This window comes from Antrostomus carolinensis, unplaced genomic scaffold (genome assembly GCF_000700745.2).
Source record: "Antrostomus carolinensis isolate BGI_N321 unplaced genomic scaffold, ASM70074v2 scaffold34008, whole genome shotgun sequence".
Lineage (NCBI taxonomy): Eukaryota > Metazoa > Chordata > Aves > Caprimulgiformes > Caprimulgidae > Antrostomus > Antrostomus carolinensis.
Genome location: NW_010334238.1, coordinates 1 through 20,692, shown reverse-complemented (window position 1 = coordinate 20,692; position 20,692 = coordinate 1). Strand labels below are relative to the sequence as shown.

Below are 20,692 nucleotides of genomic sequence, written 5' to 3'. Positions count from 1 at the left end.
TCTTGGCTAGTTCACAAATTTATGTGTGTTTTTTTTATCATTTTCACTAATAAGTTTCTAGTGTTTTATTATGTAGTAAATGACAGTAAGGAGTTGTTTTTTCCCCCTAGTTTTGCTGCTTTTGAATTGAAGCTTTTTTCTAAACATAAATTTTACATTCTTTGATTTCCACCTCGATAAATAATCTCAGAACAACCTTTTGTAACTGTTTAACAACCAAAAAAAGGACATAATTTTATCCTACTGTTACTACATTGAAGGGATAATTAAGCTAATTATGATGGATTTCTTTCTGTTTATAATTTAAGGAGAAGTGCCCACTGACTTTAAATGCTTCCTGTTGGACTGAATAAGTGGCCAGAAGAACTTGAGTACAGTCCTAGCTGTAAAACTAAGTATTTGGTGTCTGCTTCCTTTTCTCTCTCTAAAGACACTTTTTTGGAGGAGCTTTGGTGGCTTGAGAAGGCTTCTTTTTTAGCCAGGTCTGTTTTTTTTCTGTTCCTTTGACGTTCTGTCCTCTCTTGAGCTCTCTCTGGCCAGCTAACGAGATGGAAAATTGAGCAGTGACGCAGAGTCCTTTCGCATGGCTCTAGTTCCAGACACAGCATTGTCCTTCCCTGTAGGATTGGGTGGGTGGCTCCTTTTTTTTAGGAGACATCAGCATTACAAAAGCATTATTTCAAGCCCTTGCCATGTTTCTGGTCTGTCTCCCAGCTGTTCTTTGCAGCTTCATGGCTGACAAGCTCATGTCTGTTTGGCCTCCAGTAGAGCAGAAGATACTTTGCCGTCAGAGTATTCCCCGTTTTATTTCTGTTTGCCTATTTTTAATACACTTGCTGGTTGCCATGTGAGCTTTGTATGATTGCTCAAAACCATGCTATAGTTTTTACTCATGCTGTTGGTATATAACTTCCCCTCAAACAGAGGTTGTTGGTGCTGTGTTGCAGTACTTGCTGGTTATTACTGTGCATTTGTGGCTGTGGTCCTGGGCGGTCGTTGATGGTGCACCCCCATTTGCACAGTCTGGTGAGATGCTGAAGAAGACTGTGCATTGAACAGCATTCTGCTCACTTGGGTGGTGATTATGCTAAGCTGAAAGACTGGTGACAAGAGGAGAAGCCAGAGGTATGGAGGAAGTGCTTAGGGCATGACATTTGGCTGTGGTTTGCGTGGCACCTGGGGCTACGCATAACTTCGTGGGAGTAGTGGAGTTTTAAATGAACTGGACTCTTTGTGGAAAGGTGCCCGGTGATCTGGATGTGCATAGTTCCTGTGGCATCGGCAGCAGCAGCGTGGGGTGTCCCTGGTGGTGCAACCACCTGGTAAATGTGGCTGCAGTGGTCCTCATCCCCGGGGAAAGCCAGCAATACGTAGAAAGTACATTTTGTTACATACCTCTGTTGTGATTGTTTTGCCTGGCAGATACGGGGTTGATGTGCTAGTTAACGTGTTTCTTCTGGGCAGCTGTAAGTTTAAAAAATGTGGGGATAGAGGAGTGGGGAATTTTGATCTGTAGACAACAGTCCTTCAGTTACCCCTTCCAGGGGCAGTTTTCCAAGAAAAAACCCTTGGACAGCCTGCAGTGACCTCCCTCCTCTTTCTTACATGGCTTAGTTGGGTCCATAGGGCTGTACCTTTCTGAGAACAAGGTAGCTAGCTACTCATGGCTGAATGATAGAGGACCAAGTTTACTAACAAAAGTTCACCAAGTTCACTAAGGGTGAAGCTGGTTGAAAGGGCTCTGGCTTGACTATGCATGCAGGAGGGGTGACCAGAGCTAGAATTACATACCAGGGCTTACACGCTCTTGCTTGTGCTTCCTGCACTCCAGCATGGATATCCTGGCACCAGCTTCCATTTTCTCCCCCATCTTTGCTTTCCCACATCTGTGGTACTGGAGTTAGTGCTGGCTGTTCAGGAAAAAATGTTGTGGCTCCTGGGTTGGGAGCCAGGCAATACCATTTCCTATGTCCTCAACTGGTCTGGCTCTGAGGCAAACCAAGGAACCTGTGTCTGTGGACATTATGGTTAGCAAAGGCTAGCCTATATATAGTTTGGTTGATGGCTTTAGGCAAGCTATGATAAACCATTATTTTTTTTGGAGAGGGAGAAAGAGAGGGATTACAGTGACAAGCTTTCAAAACCAACAATTAGTTTATGTTTTCAAAGTATGTCCACAAGTAGGGAGGTTGCAAAAACGCATAATATTTTACAATCCTTAATGTAGAAATCTGTGGCTTTCTTTTCTTGTTCTTTTTGTTTTGTTTTGTTTTTAAATACATGGGAATTGATCTTAGGCTTCATTGTGTTTAGAAACTGCACATCATGTTGGACATGCAGCCGCTCAGGGAATGTGCTGATCTGTTGGCATGTCTAAAAGAGACAAAAAGCTTATGTGTCGTCTGAGGGTATGAGGGATGTAGAAGAGTAAGCTTACCCAGTAACGTTTAATTTAAAGTTGCATGGTTGTTGATAAGGGTATGTCAGACAACTCCACTGCTGGACATACAGCTGGTTGTCTAAAGGTCTCAATCAATTAAGATCTCTTTTGAACAGAGATCTGTTTATGGATCAGCATTTTTTATGCAAATAGAAGACAAGTAGCAACAGTAAACTTAACAGGTTTTTTTTTATTCACTGACCTGACAGATTTCTCCTGTGATAATTGTCAGAGCACCATGGAGGCTTCAACAACCTAACCACACACAGCAGGCGTGGTGGGAGAAGTCTTGAATGGCAGACCCTATTGCTTTCCAAGAGTGTATTTTCAAGCCTTGGGTTGGAAGCACTACAGGTGCGCTGCAGTGCACAAAATATTAAAGCTGTTAGGTTAGCTGCCTTTTCTCTCCTAAGACTGTTCATTTCCCTTACTAGTATGGGTAAGTAAAAACCTAATGGTCAGTGTCAGATTCTTGTTTAGAATGCAAAACCTTCTAGATAGTAATGCATACCTTGATGCCTGCTTCATAAACTCAGTTATCCTTGTTTTCCTCTCCTTTCTTGAAGCCAGATTTCTGATATGGTTCTTACAGCATTAAACTGTGGATATCACTAGAAGCATTGTTACCCTAGTTTTTGGCTTGTCTGTGTGAAGCTGCTGCTTCACAACAAATAAGAGTGTCTCACTAGCAGCTCCTGATTTAGATGGGTTTGAGCGCTGAGATCCTGCGTTGATGGAAGCAGCATAGAACCTGTCTAGAGTTGGGACCAACTTCTCTCGCCTTTGTGCCACATAAGTCAAGCTAAAACAACCGTAAGGAGCTTGAGTAGAAATTCTTCATGAGGGAGGTCTTAAGAGCCTCTTCTCCTCTCTCTTCCCTTGTGTTTTGGTGTTTGTGGAGTGTGGAGGACAGGGTCAAGTCAGACAGAGCTGCTACTTTTCTCTGACTGTTACTGATGTTTCTTCAATAGCAGAAGTTTGAAAGAACACTTTCCACTATAGCAAAACAACACGTGGGTGTGATGCAGAATAGGAGGTTTTGTTCTATGCTCTCTCCTGGTTGCTGGCAGTATTATGAAGACACTACTTGATCTCCTTACTTGGCTTTTCTTGATTCTGTTCCTCACCTTCAATCCTGTCAGCTCAGCCAACACATTTCACAGTCACCCTTCCTACTCCTTGGGTAGTGCTCTAAGTACTGAGGGACTAGCATGCCATGGCTGCTGCTTCCCAGTTCTTCTCTGATAATATTTGCTTGTCCTTCTCCTTCAGTTTGTGGAGGGAGAGGACTGCATGTAGCTGCTTTTGGTGGTAGTTGTCAGACATATTAGGGGATGAAAAGTAATGCAAAATATGAGTACGTAGAGAAGACTAAGAATCCAGTCTTGGAAGAAAATCCTTGTGTTGATGGGATACTCTCTAGTACTAATTTGAATCTAGTATGCAGAAGTATTTGAGAGACAAGAGATAGATTTAAAGGGGGGAATAAAAGTATTAACATGGTTAGCATCATCAGCTCTAGCATCGACATGTGAGTGCCTACATGATTTTACTGAATTGGTTTTATGCTATTTTTCTAGCAAAATAGGTCTGCCTGTCCATCTGTCAATCTCTTTCTTAAATTTTGAACACACTGGTTTGTTCCAGGTGAGCTTGAATGAGTTTTGGGTATCTCAGAAATTCAGACTCCTGTAATGTTGTGGGAATGGCTTGCTTTGTGGCAAGAGGCCAAAAAGAGTTGTAAGGAGACTCATTTAGTTCTGCAAACATTTTGGGGAGGTTCTAGGCATGAATGGTGCTTACTTGAAAATCTTATGGGTGATAATGGAAGCAGCCATCCTAAGTTATCTGCAAAATAGTGTTATTCCTGATTTGGAGCTAAAATATCTCAGAAATTCAGACTCCTGTAATGTTGTGGGAATGGCTTGCTTTGTGGCAAGAGGCCAAAAAGAGTTGTAAGGAGACTCATTTAGTTCTGCAAACATTTTGGGGAGGTTCTAGGCATGAATGGTGCTTACTTGAAACTCTAATGGAAGCAGCCATCCTAAGTTATCTGCAAAATAGTGTTATTCCTGATTTGGAGCTAAAATACATGATTTAAATTAATGTAGTGTAATCCATAAACTCTCCTAATCCCTTCATCCTAACTTTTCACACTGTGACAAGAGATACCTGTAGTATTTGTCTGTTATGAGAAACAATAGTTTTGATGCACTGAAGAATTTTGGCAAGGTAGCAACATTCCTCCACGTGTGAACATACTTGTCTGGTCCCCTTAAGTGTTTTACGACACAATCTAAACATATGTTGAAAAAAAGTCCAGGCATTTTTTGACCTTATAACTGCTGAGGCTCTTTGTGTTGAAAATAAATTTCCCAAACAGTTTATGTGTCGGGAGAGAGGGGGATAACATTTCTGATTGATAGTGAGGAGCAGTAGGTGTGGTCCTGAGACTGACTCTTAAGTGCCACGGGGCAGTTAGCCCTTGCAAACAAGAAAACGTTTTGGGCCATCTGTACTTCAGGTCGGTGTTGCAAAACGTCCTATGTTGAATATCTCTGCTTTGCACTGGAGGGTCTTTCATATCACCTTGTATCCTGAAGAGAATGAGAGAAATTTCACATGCTGCAGCATGGGCTGCACTGCATGTTGTGAGATTCTGGTACCACCTTTTCCAACCAATTTCCATTAAGGAATCCAGACATTAAACAATCCTTTTTCTTAGTCGAGGTGTACATCTCTACTTAGACTGGGAAACTAACTTTCTGTCATCTTACACATAAGATGATTGAAGGCTTGCACAAGCTTTCTTCTGGCTGAGAAAGGACAGTGAAATTGTTATGATGGTCTGATTTAACAAAACAAAATCTGAATAAAGCTGAAAATCAGCTCTTTCATTACTTTTCCATTTACAGCTCTTGCCATCTCAGTGGACAAGTAGACTTGGGCATATGTCTTGATGTGAAATGTTGCAAGGAATGCAGAAGGAAGTTATACAGTTTGATTTGTGTTGTTGGAAATCCATTTAGTTTCCTTTCTCTGTAGAAGATCTGTTTCTTAAAATACTTCTTGTTGCTGAGAGTATGTAAGTTTGTAGTTGTTGTTGAAACATTCTAATTTGTACTCTATTAACATTTTCATAGATGTTGTTGAGTATCATTACCAAAATTATTCAGCACTCTAAAGAGCCCTGATACGCAGTGAGCAAGAAAATGTTGCATCTGTTTTACCTACTGTTTTTTTGGCTGCTTGTCCTTCAAACTTGTTTTTCTCGGGAGCAAAATCTCTGCATCTTAGAATTACTACTGCACATCAGTTCCTTAACTCTTAAAAAAAGGCTTGGGTGTCGGCTATGCAAAAGGAATGAGATGTGCAGTGATTTAACCAAGAGTCCGAATGTGTTACGCATGTGTGGTTGAAATGACAGTATAAAATGAATGTGATGCTAATTGTTGTCTCTGTAGCAAGCCACAGGTTAGTGTCCCCCCCGCACTGTTCACTTTAAATGTTGTGGTCAGCAGTATTAATGAGCATTGATGGTCCAGGAACCTTAAAACTGTTGCCAGTTCATAATTGCTTTTTGCCACATATATTTACTTATACCTGGGCAAGGGTCAGTCAAAGCAATATCAGGTGAGTTAATTCCATTAACTATTTCTTTTGTCCTGTTGTTGTTGGGGCCTGACTCTGAAATTGGTGGAAATTTTTCTGTTACCATAATTCACAGAGCAATTGGCTGTTTGTTCTTAAAAATTTTCTTCCTTAGGAGGGGATCTGCTTCTGCTTCCACTTTGCCCTCTGAGGTTACAGAACGATCTCTTCCCACACTGAGCCCTGCAAGTACAGGTGTCCCTTCTAATTGCATAATAAGAATAACCAGATTTGTGTACATTTCCTGCTTTCTCTTTTTTTTTTTTTTTCTTTTAAAGCCTGAGACTGCAGCTGTGCTGAAGCGCACTGTTGAGACTCTTATGGAGAGAGGAGCCATTGTGAGGAACCTAGAAAACCTGGGAGAAAGGTCTCTACCTTACAAAATCTCCAAGCACAAGGAGCGACACAGAAGAGGAGGGTATGCATGATACTTTTTTCCTTAAAATCCTTTAAAATGTACAAAGTAACTCTCCTGTTTGGTCTTCCTTGTGCTTTTCTGAGAGTACACCTGTAACGTCTGTGATCTCAGTAGAGCGTTGTGTGACTGTTTGTGCATGCGTGTGTTCTGCTTCAAGTGTTTTGTGTCTTTTACTAGGTGTGGTGTTGGCTTTTTGTTAGTGTTTAGTCGTCGTCTTACAAGTAGCCCGAGTCCAGGCCTGCAGAACTGCTTTCCCCAACATACACAATGTTATTTTGTTCTGTCGTTTTTACATAACTGTTTTCCAAGCCACTCAGGCTGTTTACTGATAAAAGTTGTATTTAATCTGCTGGCTGCTCAATTGCAGGATTGATTCTTTTTCTCTAATGCATCGGCACTAAATGTTAATTACTGTGTGTACCGTGTAAGACCTGCTTGCATTTCTGATACAATTTTTGTTAAGGATGTTAAAGACGACCGTGTGGTTTATGAGAAGTAAATGTAAATGGAGCTGTGAATTGGCATCTCGGATATCAGGCTTCCCCTGAGGTGCAGGAGGAAGGTGTTGTGGATCGCACCCCCTGCTTGCTTACACCGCTGTGGTGTTGCTCCTTGAGGCTACCCCTGAAATGGATGCTGGCTCTTGCAAGGGCTGAGAAATGTTGCTAAGCAACCCGCGCTGCGCTGGGGCTGCCTGTGGTAATCACAATAACAATTAGTGACATGCTCCTCCTAATCCCTGTAATGCAACTGTGTGTAATCGGATGGTCGGCCAACCTGCCTACCTGCTGTCTTCTCTGAGGGCTGTTTGGCGCTGGGGAAGGCAAGGTGACTCCAGAGGTATGCCTTTTATGAAGCCCTTCTTGGATCATCTCCCCAGGGGTGACTCAGGGTTTCACTCCCTCCTCTGAGGACCTCTTCATTCTCCTGTGAAGTGGGAGTGGAAACAGCTGCCAGTTAAAGCAGACTGACAGAAAGGATAGGGGAGAAAATCTCCACCACCTGCCTGTTACTTAACCGAAAGCAATGGTTGTGTGGCTGTGACTGTCATGCATTCCTACTCTGTGGAGTCCTTCAAAACAGGACTAGATCTTGCCAGTTTTGCATTTTATGAGGAAGTCGTATTGCCTACACATGGGAGCTAATCAAAGTCTTGTCTCGAGACAGAATTCCTAGTTACCTCATCCTTCTCTTGGAGCAGAACCATTTTATAAACATTGAAGTCTCCTCCAATGGTTTCAGCAGAACAAGGATCCGATACTACTCTCCTTGTACGGTTGGGGAGCTAAGGCAGAAGGACCAAGTTCCTCTAATTTTTGATGCTGAAGTTGAGACTTTTAGCTTCTAGATTTTTTTTTTTTCCCCTTAAGGTACTTAGCACTCTCTAACATTTCACCACTTCAGGTGACAGTTTCTGCTTGGCTTGGGTGGCAGTACTTCTGTGGATCAGGTCTTGGGTTCTTCAACAGGGAAACCAGGACAGGAGAAGACAGTAGCCAGCATCACAGGAACTATGTAGCAGAGATGAATAGAAGCCATTTCTCCAGAGGATCTTTCACGTGTAAACTACCTTAAATCATTTACTGTAGCAGATTACCTACTTAATAAGCAGGACAAGGGGATCTGTAGACTATAGCTCTCTCCTTTGCAGAGTCTCCAGAGCAGAGGTTTTATATTCTGAATGAGGCAAGGTTTTAGTAGCATATAATTGTGATTGTGTCTTGAAACATGAGCAGGAAGCCATCAGATTAATGTCACCATCGCTGTTCCTTCTCCATCTCCCAGTTCAAATTTCTCTAAATATTCTGCTTGCCCTGGCATTGGATCTTCTGTATTTGAATATGACCCTCCCCTAAATTGCTTGGATTCCTGAAAGGAAGTGATTGAGAGAGGGTACTACAGGAACTAGTTGTTTTGTGTGTTTTTAATTGGAGAACTTGAATTAGGGAACACAAGATATTACAAGGGGAAGTAGCAGGCAGTTTCAGTACCTGGTCGTGTGGGAGAACGGTATTTCTGTAAATTTTTCTGGGGAGATTGTAGTTCAGTGTACAGCTATGGTGGATTCCTGGTATATCATCCAATATTTCACATGGTCTAGAAAATAAGTTACTCAGGATATTAAACATAATCTAGGAATAGGAAGTGAAAAGTCAGTTATTAATCCACCTTATAAAATCAGTCAGTTCTACTTGATAGTATCTGTAAAAGTAATAACTTTTTTTAACGTGACAAAGTTAAAAAGAATAAAAAAGGCTTTTCAAGATACCTCACTAAGCTGAATATACACCTGTAGTTACAGAGAAATCATAGAATGGTTTGGGTTGGAAGGGACCCTTAAAGGTCATCTAGTCCAACCCCCCTGCAGTGAGCAGGGACATCTTCAACTAGATCAGGTTGATCAGAGCCCCGTCCAGCCTGACCTTGAATGTTTCCAGGGATGGGGCTTCTACCAAATCCTAAGGTATTTTCGCCTTCATAACCAATTTTTAATTCTGTCTGTGTTCCCTTTCTTAGCAAGTTGGTGTAGGGTGGTATATTGAGTAGTAGGGAGTGTGTCACCTTTTCCTTAGTCTAGGCTTTTCCTGAATGTCCTATTTTTTACCCTGAAAGGGCTTCTGTAAGAGTGCAAATGATACTATGTGTCTGGGGTGGGGAGAGTGTTGAGTCTTTCAAAGCTTTTCATTTTTTTTTTTTGTTTGCTTTTTAAAATTTTTAGTTTAGTTTAATTTTAGTTTTGTGCTTCTTAGCAGAGCTTCAGCTAGTTTATTTTCCAATGGTATGTACATGGCTGGAAATTTCGGATGTACTCGCAATCTGTTTATCTCCTTGGACCTCCCGGCTGGTGAATTGTATGAAAATTAGTGGAATACAATATTTGTAGCAACAAGTTGTATGAAAATCAGTGGAATGTAATAGTTGTAGCATGGGTCACAGCTTAATAGTGTGTCTCTTAGAGACAGCTGTTGTCCTAGTGACCGCTGCGTGAACAGTCTTCCTGTCCCTCAGAATTGCATGGAATCCCCTCATCTGCATGGGGTGTTTGCTTGTAAAACAAAACAAAACAAAGCAATCTTCCTCAACGGCGTAGTGGGCCCACCTTATAACACACCCAGTGCTATCCAGGCTGTGTCTCTTAACCTCAAACCAAGGGCCATCAGTAGGGCAGCACCAGCTATTCATAGGTCAGCTGAGAGGTGCTCTGTGGCATGCCCAGTGGTCATCCTTCCCACGGACTTCTGTTGTACCTTCTCTTCATTTAGCCAATACAATTTTTAACTGCAATCCAAGTCTTTATCTACAGCTTTTCATAAAACTGACAGTGAAAGGACACACAAGTGCAATGTGCACAGCAAAGCTACTGCTGGACTTAGGCAGGTTTTGGTAGTGTCTTTACAGGGAACAGTAAAGAATTAAACTGGAAAATACATATTCATGGCTCAATATGTATTCATAAGTCAATAAGGATAGTTGTCTCCTATTAAAGCACTTTTTCCCCTTTGAATTCTGTAGTGCTTCAGCATCATCTGTCTCACGTACACTGCATTACAGGCACATTACAAATTTAAGAATATCCAGGAGACTTTTCAGAGAATAGGAATTTTACTGCCAATTGATCTGTAAAGCTGAGATTTTTCAAAGCCTGCCGTAGGGGATTGTGGCCCACAGCTGTCACTGGAATGAGCAGTTTTACTCTCCCAGGCAGCTTTGAAGACCTCAGATCATACGTATAATTGACTTATTTCTTCTCAGGAAATTACATTCACTGAGCAGGTGGTGCATGTGCATTGAGGGTATATTAAAACAAATTTAGGTCTTTCTCTTAAATGCATCTTTTTTGGCAGAAAACGTCCTTTTTTTTTTTTTTTTTTTTTTTTTTTTTTTAGAGATCCAATATTGACAGCTTTTGCATTTAAGTAATTATGAAAATAGTATGTTTCAGGAACTGTGTGGATATGTCTGAAGAATCAAACTTTTAAATCACTGTTTTTCTCATATTTTAAGCTAAAATTAAATTAGCTACTAATTCACATTTATAGTGTGAATTACTGTAGTAGAATATTAATATTTTGTTTTTAAAGTATTTAAGAGCATGATTCAAGTAGCATCTCACAAAATTGTAACAAATGCTATTCACTTTATAGATGAATAAAATGTGACAAGGACACACTGGTTCCGGAATGGGTTAGTTGAGGCACTGAGCCCGACTGACTTGCCCATGACCACCATGTCTCTGAAAAAACAGTGGAAGAATGTAAATATGGTTCACAACTTTATCTCCTAATAGGCAATAGATTTGTGCCAAATATTTTTTTACTAGCCACTACTTGTTGATCATTTTGAATGAGTTGTATTTAAATTGCTTTTAACATGGTGCATTTTTTTTTAATATTGTATTATATGTGTCAGGAGGTTCTTATTTCTGGAACAAACAAAAGTGAACTGATTTAAATAAGGTGTGTACGAGTATTTGAATTCAAGGAATGTTAAACTCAGGGCTTGTTGTCTGTTTAAGGTGATACAGAAGCACTGAATCCCTCAAAGTAGCTTTCAAATAAAGGCTCCAGTCTGGGTCTGAGCGATGACACTGCAGAGCCGTTGCTGCATATTTGGTCAGTGCTAAACTGGAGAATATTGCAACTGCTTGTAAAATGATAGATCTCAGTAAAAAGATCTCTTGTAAAAAGATCTCAGTAGCACAGTCTGTGGGTTTGCACTTTGTGGCATACCTGTTTTCTTTGGCCTTACCAGGCTATGCCTTAATCATATGCTTGTGACACTTCGTGCTTCAGGGCATCAGATAAAGGGGGTGGTTTGAGGGACGTGGTTGGTATGTAGGATATTTTTACTTTAGAGGAGATGGTACAAGGGCAGCTGCAAACCAGAACTTGAAAAAAAAAAAAAAAGAAAAAAAAAAAAAAGATTCAGACACTCCTTTGGGAAGGTAATGGCTCAAACTTTTTGCAGACCAAGAATCTATTAAACCGAAAGGAGCTATGACAGGGACTTTAGGGAGAAGAAAGTGGCCAGGTGTAACTGGGTTTTGAATGCTGGGTAACTTGCTATCCACTAGAGATTTGTTGTTAGTGATTTTTATTTCCCCCTCAAATGTTGCTTCCGTTCTTATTTTTGTTATCTTTGTTGTAGAAAAGGTGATATACATCAGCCTGCTCAGTGCTCAGATTTAGCACGGTTTTGTAAATAGGTAGAGCACTGTGGCCTTTCCCTTCTACTTTGTTTTGTGTACGGGTGTACTTTCCCCTATTAAATCTACCTGTAATCCAGTAATGTTTTTAGACCTTTCTCCCCACATTTTTATTTTTTCATTTATTTTTGAGTTCTCCAGCTAAACTATGTGTAATTCTGATTATTCATATCAATTTCCGTGTTCTCTTTGCCGATTTTTCACTGCCTTGTTGGTTTTTTTCCCTTTCAAATTTGATTTTGAAAAGATGGCAATTTTCCTTTGTTATTTGCTTGCTTGTCTCTTAGTCTTTTTGTTTTGCTGTTCACTCACAGTTATCTTGTCAGCCCACTTGTTCTCTGAAATAGCAAAACTCCTCAGGTCTTACTTTTGTTCTTGCTGAATTGTATTTTGTAGCTTTATTTTAACAGGTGCATGGGAAATTTTCTGTAGGAAATGTGCAGGGACCCTGGTGATTGCCAGGGTCCAATGAGGACCACAGGGTATATACCAAGAGCATCTAATGGGATCAGGAGTCAGAAAATCCAGGTTGCAACCTTAGTTCTGCTGTGTAGTGGGAGAAAATGGTGAGGCAAGGAGGTCCTTTCCCAAGGACGCAGCGTGATGAACTCAACTTGGCCTCCAGGCTCTGCAGTGCTGCCGTGACTCCCCAGGAGCTGGGAGCACCAAGCTTCAGTACTGGCTTCCCCTCTGCTACGGCAGGGAGGGCTTGGAGGCTGTCCTGGCCTTCCCACAGATCATTCCCACCTCCTCTGGGTGGTTTAGGGTCTGAAGCAGTTGGCCCTCCTGTGGGAGCTCCTTGTGTTTTACCTTCATTACATGGCACATGGTATAATGTTGCTTTGCCAAAACGTGTCCTCAGGAAAGCAGGCGTGACTCTCCCGTTTCTTGGTGACTCAGTGGCCCAACGCACAAGAAATAGATAGTTATTAAGAGGAGTATTTCAGTAACTGAACATCATCTTGTTTAAGAGATTTGAATATTTTGGAAACATATCTATGTAGATTACATTCCACGTTCAAACTTTTCTCCTTTGCATAAAGTAGCTGAGCTTAGGAACTGTATGTACACAACTTACTTTTAAACAAGCAGCTTATGTCAGAACAGTATTCCATGTGGACAAGAGATGCAGAAGTGTCTTCCAATACTGTCTTCCATGCTGTCCGAATACAATTTTATTTCTTTGTGAGAGTAAAATAATAGTTACCCATCAGAACTGTTTTCTGGAGTTTTTAGAAGTTTTAATAACCTTTTTCTTCTCCCCACCCCCTAGTAAAATACAAGCTATTGCAGTTAAAGGACTTCATCCTGCAGATAAACCTACTGATGTGTTTAGCTTCACTCAGGTAGACTCTCTTGATGATTTTTGAGGCTGTTGAAGATGGAAGAGAGGAAAGAGAACAGATGAAAGAGGTTGCAAGCTTTCCTTTCTTAATAACTACCAAACTAAATTTGTAGCTAATGTACAACCTGTGTTCTTTGTTTCTGTTCAGATTTTAGAACATCTTGATCTGTTTCAGGAAAAAAGAGTTCTGGGTCTGTAATGCACTTGGATGAGAACAAAACCAGTTTGAATATTTAAGTAATATGCACATTTGTAGTATTTTCTGCTAAATTGATTGTCTTCTTCCACTAGATGGGGCTTTCTTCATTGATGAGTTGAACCATTACTTTTCCTTAAAATGCTTCTGTCCTCATGCACATGCATGTCAGTGTGCATATACCTCAGGTATCAGAACCCTGAGATGTTTTTTCCTCCCCCTCGCTTTATCTGTGGGAATGCAATTTGCAATTTTGGTGCTTTTCAGAAGAAATGGTGTGGTGCAATAGTTGGTGATGTTGAGGTGCCAGTATCACTTTCTGACGCACTAAATTCTGTAGCATCCTTGTGCCAGCACAATGATTAAATGTGATGGCTGCTCTTAAGTAGCGGGCTTGGTGGGATGGGAATCAGTCACCGTTTTGGTGATTTTTTAAGCTGTGAATTATTCAGAAGGTAGAGAAGTGACACAAGCAGGACTAATACTTGCTGTGTAACTTCAGCCCTGCTCATAACAATTTTGCAAAATTTTCAAATGCTGCACGACTTTTCAAATACTCCAGATCTGTCAGGTTGCTTTCTCTTTTGCAGTGTTACAGTATTTTTTTTATTTTTCTGTAGTGCTGCAAAATGTCTTTCCATTTTTTCATTAGTCTAATAACAGTTGCCTATGTATAGAATTCGGCAAATGAAATTTTTGAAGACTCTGGATGGTAAAATGTATTTTTCCCCAAAGTACTTGTATATTATGGTTTATTTTTGTCATTGCTGTGGCACGGACTAGTTACTAAGGTACCAGCTTTTGGTTTTCATCTGGTACTTCCAGTTGCTGCCCTTGTGATTTTCAAGGGTCATCCAGCTGTTCCATACCTGTTTTTTAAAGTCTAAAAGTAACATGTGTACTAGTCCTTCCAGCTACAAAATTATAATCCTTCTGGGCATGAACGTGCCTGCCCGCCCTGCTGAGGAAGGGAAGTTACGACCAGAGTTGAGAAAAAAAGCAAACTACCTCTGTACAGAGCAACTCAATGGTCCCAAAGGTGATCATTCAGGTAGCAAAACAATTTCATTCATGTAAGATTCCCCTATTGAGAACAAATGCCGAGCTGCTCTGGCGCGAGTGCCGCAGCTTGCTTTCCTCCAGGCAGTTTCCTGTTTCCCTGTTCGATGCTTCCCCTCTACCTGTTCGTCAGAACATTTTCTTTCCTTTGTATCTTCCACTTCTCCACTGAAGAAGCTTGCATAGACTTTCTGCTGCTATGTAAAGGGGAAATTTAAGCATACAGGCATTTTTTGGGCACAACCATGGGACACACAGCCTCTTCCAAGTCCACTGTACGTGTGCTTTTCCCTCAGCTCCACAGGCTGACAGAGTCGTATTCTAGGAGGATTTAAAAGTGAGTTTTGATCCAGGTACTTTTCAGGGTTTTCCGAAGTCCTGGAGTGTCCATTTGAAAGCAAAAGATTAGAGTATCCTTAGGAGTCAAGGTTCAAACAATTTCTAGCTTAGGTATGTTAAAAAGGATAAATGAAACATGGCTTGGTTTTTGTTGTTTGCTTGTTTGTTTGTTTTTTTCATATGCAAAGGCATCTTCTCCTTTATTTGAGTTAATACAATTATTTTTTTCAGTTATTGCCTTGTTTTAGTATATTTCAGTGCGCTCTCTTGTATTTAAATCATCCTTATTTACAGTTGAGCAGGATGACAAAAATAACTGTGGTCTCGTAGTGAATCAGTGGAATTTTCCTGCATTTCTCCCCGCTAACTCGTCTGACTCCTAGAGAGCCTAAATGCTTTTGCATTTTTGCTTGCAAGAATGAGGTGGTTTCCCTTGTGCATTCCTGTATTTTTCCCCCTCTTTAAGTCTCACTGGGATTTGGTATTGTTTACTACACAAACAGTAGCTACAGCATTGTGTATCGGGTCATAGATCACTGCCTGAAATTAAGGTTGCTGCATGCCTTATGGGAGGTGGGTTAAAAGAACTCCACAGCCTCGTGACAGCTGATTTAAATGTGTATATTTAGGGGGAGGGGGTTCCAGATCCCCTCAGGGATTGCAGTGTCAATTATATTTTGTTATTGCTTTTGTAGCTATTAGTTTCTTCTCTTTCTTTAATGAAGAAATACTTTTTTTTTTTTTTTTTACACTGGCCCTCTTTTCCTTCTTTCTTTTTTGGCACAGGAAGGCAATCGTTGCTTGTTAACGTTGAAGAGAGGTGGTTGTTTTTAAAAACTCACATTGTCCCCAGTTACTGCAGTTTTGTATCCTCAGATAAAATACCTATTCTGTGAGGAGTCATAAAGATATGCTGTAACAGCTCATCCTCCCATCCCCCCCTTCGCCTTTAGTTATCAACAGTGCGTCAGTGGAAATTTCCACCCTTTGCTAATGTGAGAGAAAGCACAAAGTTGCAATGCAGCCTTTGGAGAAAAAAAAAAATAAAAAACAAAAACCAAAACTATTGCCGTTTTAGGAACACAATGAAAAGCAGCATACGACTTGCAAGCAGAAATGAAATTAAATTCTCGAGAAATGGTGGGACTGAAATGGTGCAGCGAAGAGCACGACTTGCAATGTGAATGAATGCTCTTGCTAAGGGAAAGGGGCATGAAGGTGATGGTGGATCACCAGCTAGAATTTCTCCCCCCATCCTCCTTTCTGTTAGTTGCAGCTGTGAGAGGATTTGGAAGGCTTCTTCCCTAGAAGAAGAGTTAAGTGTCATCTGTTAAATTTACCAGTGGCTTTTAATGGCTTTAACAGAAAATATGACTTTCCCTTTTTAAGGGATGTGCATCCTTCAGATGTTGCTGTGCAGTAATTCTAACAAATTGTCTAAGCTTAAATTTTTTTTCTCTCCCTACACTTTTAACTGGTTGGCATCTCTTCATTCTAGAGACCAGAAAACAGTAGGTAGTTCAATTTTCCAAATATATTAAGCCAAATCCTGTTCCCCATTGAAGCTGGTGAGGATTTGCAAGGAGGGTTGAGCTCACGAGTTCCTCCAAATCCTTCTTGAGGCAAGTAATTCCTGTAGCTCTCAGTAGCCCTGCTGCAGTCAGAGGAGCAGCACCTCCACTGATGTGACCTGGCACTGGTCCCTCAGCTTCCATGACAATTGGCCACAGCCCACACCAGCTGAGCACCTTTTCTGGAGGTCTCATTGCTTTGGTATGGGCTGCAGGGAGACTTTTTCCATCAGACCCCTCACATATGAGAAATTAGTGCTTCTGCGTGTTTTTTTCTGAAAAAGACTTCAGAGCTGAATTGTAGCTATTAAGATTTTCAGGGTTAGGATGTCTGGTTAAGAGAAGTTTCTTTGCTGTCTTTTGTATGGGTGGATTCCACCCCTGTGCAGTAATCCAGCACACACTGCTTGAGTCATTTCTAGCCTAGCAGGTCTCCTCTGTGTGTAATATTTTTGATGCAACACATTTAGTTGGATGAAACTGAGCTCCATGCAGCATGAAGAACATGAGTGTCTGTTGTACATGACCCTCCTGCTGAGACTTGGAGTTCAGCTTCTGGTCTTGGAGACTTACCATTCAGGATTACCTTGATGAAGGTGGACTCACGCTATAGTTGACTTAGTAAGAATCCATACTCTTGCAGAAGAAATTCTTCTCTGTTAGGTAGAGTTTTTAAATCAAACTGGGATGCTTGATCCTGCTTGGGTAATATGACTTAATTTAAGGGATATCACTTTCAGGTTATATTGATCCTTCATGGGGGAGTATGCTTGAGTGGACCAGGAAGAAAGGAGAGCTTTAATAAGAGGATGAGTAAAGATTAAGATGAAATAGCTAGGTGGGAAGTGCTATGCTGTACCTTTAGCCTTTAAATTACTGCTAGTCTTGGAAACAAGGTGAGTGGTTAGTTCTCCTCAGTAGGATTTCTCAGACAGTTGTGATGTCTTTTTACTGTACTCTAGTTAGTGCAATGCCAAATGCAGACAAAGTGATGAGAAAGCGTTCTGTTCCATTGACAATGCTGGTTCATTCACAGCATTTCAAGGGAGGAGGGATGATCAGTGACACGGTTTGCTCATTTTTTACATTAGTATGATGACTGGTACTAGGTCACTCGTAACTTGAAGGAACAATAGACATAATGTTGCTTATTAATTTAAGGTACATCTCATGTTATGAGATGGGATCTGAATTTGCATATCTGAGATTAAGTTAATACACAGTGTGTAGTTGTGTCCCTTGTCTGAAATGGGTCTCATGAAGTGCAGTAGACCTTGTTGCTTGTTTGTGTGTACTGGAGTATTAAAAGCCTCTTGCAAAATTGTAGTTGAGCTCATGAAGAAGGTTCAGTTCTTCAGCAAAGGAGTTTATTGCAGAAGTGATCTCAGTGACCTAAGATACTAATGGGGAGAAACATTCTCCTTTCCATAGACAGGCAGTTGGCTTTTTCTTTGTGGATGACAGATAGCTGTGTGGTGGATGTGAAGTGCTCACCTGGAGCAAGAGTGTTAAAGCGTGCCATGCATGTGTGGAAGTTGGATCTTTCCAGTCCCGCCAAGGTCAGCGCGACAGTACACTCGTCAAGTGCCAACTGCACAGGTCGGCATTGCCTGTACTCAGCTTCAGCTTCTGCCTTCAGATTGAAAGTTTAAGACATGTTCACATCAGAGATGTGCCTGATTTGGGATAAGTCCATCTCCTTGGGTTTCTTTTGCTGTTTTGTTTTAATGTCCATTCTGCTCTGAAGCAGAACTTAAGGAAGAAATGCTGTATATATTTAAGCTTGAGATGTTTCACACTGGTATCTGTTCCCCAAAGAAACAATGCTGTGAATTCGAAGGAGAGTGCTTGTTGTAACTGAAATGAATGCACCACCCTACCTCTTTTTAAAGGCTATTCAGATCAAGGTGTGGAAATGAATGGAACAGGTCAAGAAGAGTAAGCTCTCTTTAATCAGTGGGAAAGCACTGCTGTACAATGAAGAAAAGTTCAGGCTGAGCCTGCTTCATTTGAACTGTTCTCATTTGAAATCAAGATAATACTGAGCTTTAACTTAAAACAATTTTGGTGCCAAAATGTAAGAAAAAATTAGAAAGATTCATTTAAGAAATCCCAAAGGAAAGTTACTTGAATGAAAGTTGTTGCAGTCCAGGTATTTTTTTTATTGTGTGTATGTTTCTCATTGCAGGTATTTTTTGATAGACTTAGAGGGCCCACCTTCGATTGTATCGACCATGATGGATCATTTAGGACGCGATATTGATGTAATTAGACGTGCTTTTATAAAGCATCCTGTGTCAAAGACAGAAGAATGCAGTGGCATAATCCCAGTCAACTATGAAGATAAACTAATTGCCAAGAAGAAGTGAATATTCCAAATAGCATGTTTGAAACTTTTTTAAAAAAAATTTTATTCCTGCTTTGGAAAATGATTGTGGTAACTAATGTCCATCGAAGATAATCAGTTTTGGCTGTGTTACATGTGTGGTATAGTACACTATCTTAAGTTATTGTAACATTTGAAGTTTCTTTTTGTTTCAAGTAATTTGAATAGACTTAATCTGTATGCTTATCTTGATATTTGACAGCTCTGAAAATTGATTTTCTTTTCTCTTAGAGCATTACATTGATAAGGAAAATTTATCCATCATCAGAATGCTAAAAATAGCATTCTTCTCTAAAGACAGATTATTTCAGAATATGTGTATTTACATAAGAGATTAAGAAGTCGACAGTGTAAATACAGCAGTATGGGATGTGATTTGTTGGAGGGGGATTTTTTTGCTTGTTTTTGGAAAAAGGTAATAAAAGCATGATTAAAAATAAAACTTGACTCATTTTTAAAAGCAGAAAAGAAAAAATAACTTACACTGCCAAAAGACACGTCATACTTCTTTAAGGTAATAACTCTGTTCAAAGTACAGGTAAAAAAAAATATTCTTTATAGAAAAGGGCAGAGACTTCTAGGTGGCACGTTAGAGGATAACCATGCTTATTTATAAACAGAAAAATAAAAGACGCTTTGTTTTACTTAGCTAGACCCAGGTGGACATTTAAAACTGAGGAAAAAAAATAGGAGGAAGGTCTCTATCGTATATTTTGTCTTTCTTTTGCCCTTGTAAAAACAGGAGAAACAGCAATGCCTGTGAAAGATGACATTAATGTAGTACAATCTCCTGCAGGTCTGACATAAATTCAGTAGTTTCCAGAGGATCTCCAGGTTTCCCCCATGGTACTGAAGGAATGCACTGGCCATTTCTTCCAGCTAAGGAGTGTGTGTGTAATTCCTATAGAAAAAAAGTAAGTTGACACAGATAAGTTGTTAGGCAAAGAGGATGTTCTTTACCTAAATAAGCTTAATCTAGAAGCTGCCTCCTCCAGCGCTCCCAGTGTTGTGCGTTGCCAAAGGGATGGCCAGCGTAGAGGCCAAGGTCAGGTTCCCAGAGACCTGTGACAAGCTGCTCTCTAGTGTGCTATTTCATCACAAGTTTGTTCTTTTTTGTGGCAGTAGCTGGGTAATTTTTTGGGGGGGATGCTGCTTTTTTGGTTTTTCAGATACAGAGCTTCGGAGTCAGAAGAAATGGGCATTTCTTCTGAGTATCTTCTTTTTTTAAGGAAAAAGTGAATTAGAAAAAATGAAAGAGGAAACTTTCTCTCTGCTCATCTTTATTTTGGAGACATGAATGTGTGTGTTTTTGGTTTTGGTGGTTTTCCCTCCCCCCACTGTGGTTTTTATTTTTCTGTTTTTAAATGTGTTTTTCTTTTAAGAGCAGACTGTCACATTTTGTCTCTTCTTTCCTGGAAAAAAATGTTGGGAGAATAGAGAGAATGCACTGCACACTTACTGAAGCCAGATCTCTATTAGGTGTGCTTTTTCTTTGTAGTTATTGCCAGTTTCGATCATGTGGTTGCTGTGCGCGCCAGTGCCTGCTCCAGGCAGAACTTTTCTTATCAATGATTTTTTTCTTGTAGGACAGACCTTCCTTCCACGCGGGTGTGAACTTAGCCAGGAGGAGCTGTAGGTTTTTATGTCTATGCTACAGGTTTGGCTCCCTGAGCTGCCCTTTCTGGTGAACTGCTGAAAATTCAGATTCACAGCGTAGAAAGCACGAACTACAAATAAGGAAACACAGAATGCTTTAAAGAATGTGCTTTACTCAAAAGTTTCTCAGAAGCTTTTCTTAAACAGAAAGTGAAAAGAAAGTCTATAGTTTAAAGTCACTTTGCCTCTGGCTAGGACTTTGGGTCCTAGATTTTATTTTAGTAGAAAGGAGAATATATAAGCCTTCAGCTTCACAAAATGAAGAAGATTGATAATAGAGGCTATACATTTATGAATGTTGTATGTTTGTCTTTATTCAATTTCCTTTAATGTAGTATTAAATTTTGCATTTAATTTGTTCTGATTTCTAGGTTGATGCCTGCATTCAGTAGGAAAATCACAGAATCACGGAATGTCAGGGATTG

The 20,692-nt window shown here is 40.3% G+C and overlaps 1 protein-coding gene across 1 annotated transcript; it reads left to right on the top strand.

Annotated features, from left to right (window-relative positions):
- The first annotated feature begins 2,462 nt into the window (after positions 1-2,462).
- MRPS6 (mitochondrial ribosomal protein S6) lies at positions 2,463-19,036 on the top strand. Its single transcript, XM_010174161.2, is given in 4 exon segments — positions 2,463-2,478; positions 2,650-2,759; positions 6,370-6,509; positions 18,414-19,036. Coding segments are annotated over 4 exon segments (447 nt in total). The 3' UTR covers positions 18,595-19,036.
- Positions 19,037-20,692: the final 1,656 nt, after the last annotated feature.